The sequence below is a fragment of the Pteropus medius genome, unplaced genomic scaffold, assembly GCF_902729225.1.
Source record: "Pteropus medius unplaced genomic scaffold, Ma_sr-lr_union100, whole genome shotgun sequence".
NCBI lineage: Eukaryota > Metazoa > Chordata > Mammalia > Chiroptera > Pteropodidae > Pteropus > Pteropus medius.
The window spans coordinates 8,263,750-8,271,723 of NW_024349799.1; the positions used below are offsets into that span (position 1 = coordinate 8,263,750).

General features: G+C 45.0%; 1 protein-coding gene across 1 annotated transcript; it reads right to left on the minus strand.

The window, feature by feature from the left end:
- Positions 1 to 3,206: 3,206 nt before the first annotated feature.
- Positions 3,207 to 7,974, minus strand: LOC120620879 (C-C motif chemokine 4). Its single transcript, XM_039885932.1, has 3 exons — positions 4,959 to 7,974; positions 4,387 to 4,501; positions 3,207 to 3,819 (listed from the first exon to the last, which is right to left on the minus strand). Exons 1-3 carry the CDS (start codon positions 5,032 to 5,034, stop codon positions 3,732 to 3,734), a joined length of 279 nt encoding a protein of 92 aa, XP_039741866.1. The 5' UTR covers positions 5,035 to 7,974; the 3' UTR covers positions 3,207 to 3,731.

Consider the following 7,974-nt stretch of genomic DNA (forward strand, 5'->3'; position numbering starts at 1 on the left):
CACTATTTTAAAAGTAGAAAAATGCAGTTATAATTTTGTTTCAACTTCTACATCTTTTTCCATTTTCTTGTCTGCTTAGACTCACTGGAACCTGAGCAGTGAGCAGTTAAGAAGGGCGAACAAGTGGAGACAACTAGAAAAGAGAGAGGACAAGCCCCTTGAGTCTGTGAAGGGTGAGTATGGAGAGCAGCTGCGTGGCCACTGGGCTCGGTCATCAGGAAGAACTGTGGTTTCTTTCACTGTCTGCAGTTTGACTCGCATCCTTGGTCCCTACTTCTGCTTTCTCAGCTCTTTGCCGCCCAGGAGGAAAATGCCTATGTCATGAGAGCATTACAGAAGATTCTGGGTTAGGGTGAGAGAGAGAGAGAGGACAGAAAGTTTGCATAAACCAGAACACGAGGAAACAGAGTCCCTCCTATCTGGAAAGGGAAATGTCAGAGACAGGCACTGCAAGAGTAGAAAAACACAAGCCTGACTGACAGAAGTTGTTCCGCAAACAGCTCCCATCCCCTGTCCTGCTTTGTTTGTTCTCGCTCCGGCCCCCATCCAAGAAACACAGAGAAACCGCAACTAAAAAGTCAAGTACACAAATACCAACTGCCTGGTTTCGGAGCGGGGAAGGAAGTTTTAGAAAAGAGGAGAAAGGAAAAAACAAAAGTCGTATTGTGCAACAGGTGAAGTCTAACATTGCCCCACAGTGAGGATTCCATGCTTTCATTTGTCATTCCTGGGTGAAGCCTTTCTTCATGAGGGTATTCAGCTCTCCAGCAACCTTCCCTGGCGATGCGGCCCCTGTGGAACTAAGTTCCTCCCTTTCAATTTGCTCAGGGGTGGGGAAGTGTGGGGGAAAGGATTCCATTGTGAGGGAGGAGACTCTGGCCCCAAACCTCTAATAATATAACCAAAAGCAAGTCATGGCTCTGCTCTAGACTTCATTTGACAAATGAGAGGATAGAATCTTCCAAACAGGAATCCAAGACATCTGCTCCCCCAGAAGAACACAGGAGTCTCAAGAAGAAGCAGGCTTCCTCTTAGTCTGGCTTGTGGGTTTTGTACCCTTGGTGAAGCCTCTGTCCTCATTCTCAGCTGCTGAAGCAGATCCTCCTCTTGAGATGTCTCACCTCGTTATATTCCATCGCCTTGGAATGTGGTCATTCCACCCAGGGTTTCTTCTGCAGGAAAGTTTTGTATCACCTTCTAGAATGTTCCATCACCTTTTACACTGAGCTGGAGGGGGTCACTGTTGGTGACTCTTCAGTTGGTGATTGTGTTAGCTTCCTATTGCTGCTGTAACAAATTACTACAAATGCAGTGTCCTAAAACAGCACATATTTATTCTCTTAAAGTTCTACAAGTCGGAAGTCCAAAATCTGTTTCACTGAGCTAAAATCAAGGTGTCAATAGGACTGAGTTCCCTCTGGGGGGTTTAGGGGAGAAACCATTTCCTTGCCTTTTCTAGCTTCTACAGCTGCTTTATTTCATTCCTTGGCTCCTGGCGCCTTCCTCCAACATCAAAGCCAGTAGCATAGCATCTTCCTTCAGCTGACACATTGTCTTCTTGTCTTCTGTCACCAAGTTTTCCTCTGCCCACTCTTATAAGGACACTTATGACTACATTTATGGCCTAACCTGATAATCCAAGATAATCTCTCCATCTCAAAATTTTTAACTTGATCATATCTGCAAAGTCCTTTTTGCCATGGAAGGTAATATTCACAGGTTCTGGGAATCAGGATGTGGACATTTGGGGGGTCATTATTCAGCCTACCACAGTGATCTATACTGTCTCAGGTCTGGGGATCATCCATTCTCTCTCCTACCACTTCCCTCAGAATAGATTTGTGTATCTTTCACAGAAGACCACACTCTAACCTTCCAGGCCACCCCAGCACCCTCTCCTTTCATTTCCTTTATGCCCTCAGACTATTTTAGGACAGTGCCATGCTATGGGACTTTCCGCCATGATGAAACTGTTCTATACCTTCACTCTCTAAGAGATGACCAGTGAAAACTTGAAATGTGACTAGTGCAACTGAAGAATTAAATTTAACTGAAATTTAAATAGCCACTTTGTGGCAAGCAGCTAACATATTGAACAGCTCAGCTCTAGGTAGATGAAAAGCAGAAGCCACGACCAGTGAGATTCCTTGCTGCTAGCCTCTTCTCATACTTTTTTGGACCAGCTCTGCCCCAACCTCCTTCTCTCAGTCCTTGTGGAATCTACTGGGGCTCTGGGATGATGGGCTGAGGACAGGGCAAGGAAAGGAATTGTATCTGTTGGCCCCAGAGTGGAACAGGCTCCCAGTTCTGCTTTTGCACTGGACTAAGAAAATAATGATCAAGGTTGCCCCCTCTTTCCCGTATATTTACACAATGGGTTTTTCTTTGGGGGACCACAGAGTAGCAAGTAGCACAGAAAATAGGGCTAACTTGGGACTTGGCACTGACCATCCTACTCTATCACACACCTGCTCAGTGGCCTTTAGCGAGTCACTTCCCTGTCCCTGGCCCTTGGTTTTCATAATATGAGAGGGCTGGACCAGATAATCTGAGAGGTTCCTGCCAGCTTTAATAGACGATTTTATGTCCTGTGGATCAAGGCTTGATTGTGCATGCATTCTATCTCAGACCCATGTTCTCTCTGACCTTTGTAATAGGAAGTTCTGATTGAAAGGCTATTAAGGACACATGCCTTTAGGTTACTCCCACAACACTCCAGAACCAAATCTGACATTCATTCTTCTGTGCACATGACAACACTTCACATTTCCTTTGGGCTTTAGAGAGCTGATCCATTAACTCATCTAATTCACATAATGACCCTGGGAAGATAGCTGCTATGCCTGTTGGAAGTGAAAAAGCTAAGGCTCAGAGAGGGAAAGAGAGAATCTTCCAGATACCAGGCCCTGTGGTGGGTGCTTTACACATCAACTTATAACAGCCCTTCAAAGTAGATAATATTACCTCCACCCTACAGTACACTGGTAAAAAGTGATGGAGGCCCACTTTTCTGATTCTGAACTACCTTGTCTGCCCTCTATGTTGTGCTGCTGCTGCTATTTACAACTTCCCTATAAGATATTGAAATGATAACCTTAGCATCACGGCTATCCTTTGGGGTCATCTTTCATGGTGCTCTCCAAGCAGACCTACAGACCTTAACAAGTCACATCACCTCTGTGCCTCTGTTTCCTCATCTGTAAAGCTGGGAGGTGAGAATCCCTACTTCATAAGGGTGTTAAAATCCTTGTTGAAAGTTTTAAGCAGATTGTGTCTTCAGAGCATTTCACCCATATGAAGTACTCAGTAATTTCTCATTCTTACTGTGTTTGGAAACTGTAGTTTGTCCCTATTAATAACATCAGGCAATTCTCTTCACTCTAAATCAAATTAAAACACAAAGAAACTGTCTACATTTTTATTAAAGTTTTATTATGAAAACACATGGAATCAACTGCATTATCCACGTATCCGCAATAGCAGAGAAACAGTAATGGTAGACCATCCCCATGGGGGACATGTGTCCTTTGGCAAAAACAAACAAACAAAAATAACACATAAATAATGAAAATAACACCAAATACAATAATACAGCACATAATAAAGATTAAATTAAGAGAAGGAACAGGGACTGAGAGGCGCTGTAAACGTGGAGAGGACGCATCTCACTGAGAAGAGTAAGGCTCAGGTGACCTTCCCTGGAGGCCTCCTGCCCCTGTGCTCGAAGTGGCTCAGTTCAGTTCCAGGTCATCCATGTACTCCTGAACCCAGGGTTCGCTGGGGTTGGCACAGACTTGTCTGCCCTTTTTGGTTTGAAATCTGTGAAACAAGGAGTAGCTAGATTACAATCCCATGGGACCTTGCCTACATTAGATGTCGCCCTCTGCTTGACCATGGTTTGTGTTGGACAGCTCTAGTGGATGGGAAGACCCATCCTGGGGTGGTACTGGAACCAGACTCCTTGTACCTTCCACCCTGGATTTAGCTGTGGCCTCTAAGGATGCCCAGACTAGGAACCAATGAGTTTTACAATCAATACAACTATATCTCCCCATTCATTCCCTACTGCCCCTAGCAATAAATTTTCTAAGCATGGTTTAAGAAAGTCAGCCCATATTTCTTGTCATCTTTTTTACTTTCCCTGGTATGCTGGCCTCGGGCAAACTTTCTCCCCAGAAACCCTCCATCTTCTCCCTTGGCTCCACACGGCCCCCTCCAGGACTCAACAGGTGACTTCATGACCTGTTTCTCACTGCTTTCTGTGAGGCCTTCAGCTCTGAGACCTGCCTCTCTACTGTTTGATCCTCCCCCTGCCCCCAGACAGGCCCCTTATCTAATCCTGCCCTCACGTTGGCCTCTCAGAGCAGCCCAGGAGTTGATACTTACACCACAGCTGGCTGGGAGCAAAGGCTGCTGGTCTCGTAGTAATCTATCACAAAGTTGCGAGGGATCTTCCGCAGGGTGTAAGAGAAGCAGCAGGCTGTCGGAGGATCTGAACCCACTGGAAAGAAAGGTTGGGGTGAGATCAAAGCTATACGAGGAGCTGATCATTTGGCTTCTAGTTATGGATATTCAATGAGCATCTCTGTGGAGCTACCAGATCCCCAAACACAGTCCCTTGTATCCAATCCCACCAACCCTGACTCAGAGTCTTATTTAGAATTCGGTATCCTAAGAGAAGGTCATGGAGCTGGATCAGGTCTCAGAGTAAGGTCTGACTCCCTTCATTTTACAGATGGGGAAACCAAGGCACAGAGAGAGACGGGGGCTTGCTTAAACAAGTCTGCTCATTGCTATTTCTTAAGAAAACAGGATCTTGAATATTATTGAATGTCTGCTGGACGCTACATTTAACAGCAAACTACTTCATCGTCCCAGTTCCCTTTTGTCTCATCCCTTTTGTTTCAGCCCCAACTAGAAAAGTGGCTGTAGAAATGCAGCTGAAAGAACAAACTTACTTGGTGCTGAGAGTGCTGGAGAGCAGAGTGCAGCCACTAGCACGAGGAGAGCGAGGACAGTCACGCAGAGTTTCATGGTCTTGGTGGAGGAGAGGCTTTCCTGGAGCTGAGACTACAGAACCCAGAAGCTTCAGAACCTGACTGTGTTCTGTGCTGATACTGAGTCGGGATCCCCTCTTTATAAGAAGGACTCTGAGGACTGGGACAAAAGTGGGGGCACAGGAGAGCAAGTGGAATTTCCAGGGTAAAGATGACGTCATGGTGCCAATAAGGAAACTGAAGCTAGCGGAGAGTTAGGAGCTCTGCAGAGCTTCTCTCCTTCAGGGCGGTGTCATCACAGTGGAAAGAAGAAGGAGGTGGAGGGGAGAAGAAGTGGGCTGCACCCTAGAGGGAAGTGGTACACCGAAGGTAATGATCGAGACTGAGGAGAGAATTGTAAACCCGAGAGGAAGGATGAAACATTCACACCTGCCAGAAGGGGCTTGTAGATGACAACGATGCTGCTCTTGGTGGTTGGCACCTCCAGAAGCTGGAGGCTTCACATCAGTCTTTGCAGAGTTACCACAAGCCTGGTCCCAAGAAGTAAGGGAGAGCCAGGACTCCATGTCTCATTCCTGGCCCTCCTTCTACTGGGCTGAGTAACCTTAACACTCCCCGCTGTACCATAGAGATGTGGGATAGGAGGGGGCAGAGCAGCATCTTGGAGTACTTCAGGATCACTAAATAAAGTACAATGTCATCCTACCTCCCATCACACTGTCCATCACCACTTACCTGCACACACACAAACTGTATTTCTTTCCTCCATCCTTTCTGTCCTCACCCTTTTCTTTGTGTCAGACTTGTTTCGAATGTTCTGATCTTTACCAAGGCCCTTATCCGCAACTCTAACGTTCTCTGATCCCTCATATCACATATGCCGGTGTCTCTCTTGGTCTCTCCTGGTTGGTGGAGTTTTATCTCCATGTATCAAGGACCTCGTTTTAAGGGAAAGAGTGTGTATCTTGCGTTCCTTGAGATCTTCACAGGCTTTGTTATCCATGCTATTTATACTGAATCCAATTTATGTCATCTGCTTTTTGTCGGGGAAGGCAGAGAGGAAGGAAGCCCCATCCCTCCCATCGAAAAATTGTTAGTCTAGTGATGGTGTCGACAGTGACAAAAATAACTATCTCATGAGATGGAATAAAGTAAGTGTCACATTAGAGGTAGAAACAAAATGTCAGAGAGCCCAAAGAATGAAGAAAGCCATCCCTTGGCTGTAGATTGATAGTTCCAAGTCAAGGATAGATCCCACTGCATGCTAAGAAAGAGCCTTTGACATGGAGATCTCCATCTAAATGAGTAGGGTGTAGTGATCTTCAAGTTGTGGAGAGATTTTGTAGATCCTTCCTCTAAGGTATTATGAGAATGATAATAGATAAGAATGGGTGATGAGTCTGCATAGAGCCACATAATGAGTTTGGCCATTGAATTTTGCTTCCTAGCCTTGATTTGATCTTTGGGTCATGGAGACAAATGTTTTGTTCATGAATGTCCCAACAATAACATTGTGTTCACATTAGTAAAATTCCACACCAAGAGTACAAAGGGCTTGTGCCAATATGTTTAGCTAAATCAGTGGTCTCCAAGATTTGTACATTGAGGCCATTTCTAAGTAATAGTCTAGAAAGAATAACAAATGCATCTTGAATACACAATAAAAAAGTGTTCATCTTCTCTAGAGAACCTCTCCTGACCTCTCTTCCAACTGACTTCTGCATCTCCCTCCATGTTCCTACAGCTCCTGAGCTACTTCCATCATATCACCTGTAACATATCTATTTGGCTGCTTCCCCCACTGGAAAGCGAACTCCTTGATGCGGAATCCATGTTATGCTTATATCTGTGTACACAGGAGGTGTTAAACAAACACTTGTTTAACAAGCATCCAAATTGTAATGGGAAGAGGTGTGATAGGTAACATGGAGTCAGGATGTGAACTTCATTTAGATAAATGAAGTAAAAATTAACAGGTCATTCTGACACTCTATTCAAAATGTGATCCCTCAGTTCCGATAACGTGATAATTTCCCTGCCCTCGACCCACATACCCAATGGTTTTTATCAAAGTGATACTATTTTAGGACTCAACTCTTTCCAGTTAGGGGTGTGAGAAGTGACAGCAGGTGTCAACCATGGTTCCAGGGAGCACCAAATGCATTCTGTGGGTTACCCGCCCAATCACTATAAGGAAACTTCACTTCCCCTCACTCGTGGTAATATAGAAGTTTCCCGTTCTACACCCTTGACTGGCACTGTGCTCATAACTCCATTCTGGGCACTTTCATATCTGTTTCGTCATTTTGTCGTCCCAGCCTCAGTAAACTGCTGGCAGGGCTGGCAACCCCAGCAGTAATATGAACTCGCAAAGGCCTGGTACTTTTGATTTCTCCCTGCATGTCCATGTCCATGGTTTTATCTAATCCTAATCTGTTTTGCTGCAGAACAGGTTAGGAAGCAAACCTAGAGAAGTTAAAAGACTGGATCGTGGCTGCACAGGATGAGTGTCAAGATCCAAGGTCTTCCGAGTCTTGGTCCTGAGATGATCAAACTTCCTTTATAGCTGTGACCCTTTGAGAGAGCACATGTAGGGAATCTCTCTGAAGGTGCCAGACTCTCAGAAAAGATTACAAAGCTGCTGAGGAGCAGGTAGTAGAGGTGGTCAATCCTGACATTCTGTGTTCTCCTAGAGAGAGCTGAGATGCATGAGTGTTGGGGAGACAACTGGGTGTTGGGGCTGAGAGTGTGCACCCCTAGGAGATGGAATGCTTAGACTAGAGAAGTCTTTGCAAGTGATTCCTTGAGACTGGAAATCCAAGGTGAGCTGAACACATGGTCATTCAGGCAAAGAACAAAAGACCTGTACTTTTTAAATATATAAAATAGATTAATTGAAATATTTTGGTCATTTTGCCACAATAATAAACCAAAAAGAGGCAAATCCTTTGGCTTTGCCAATATGGGAGCCAAGTCA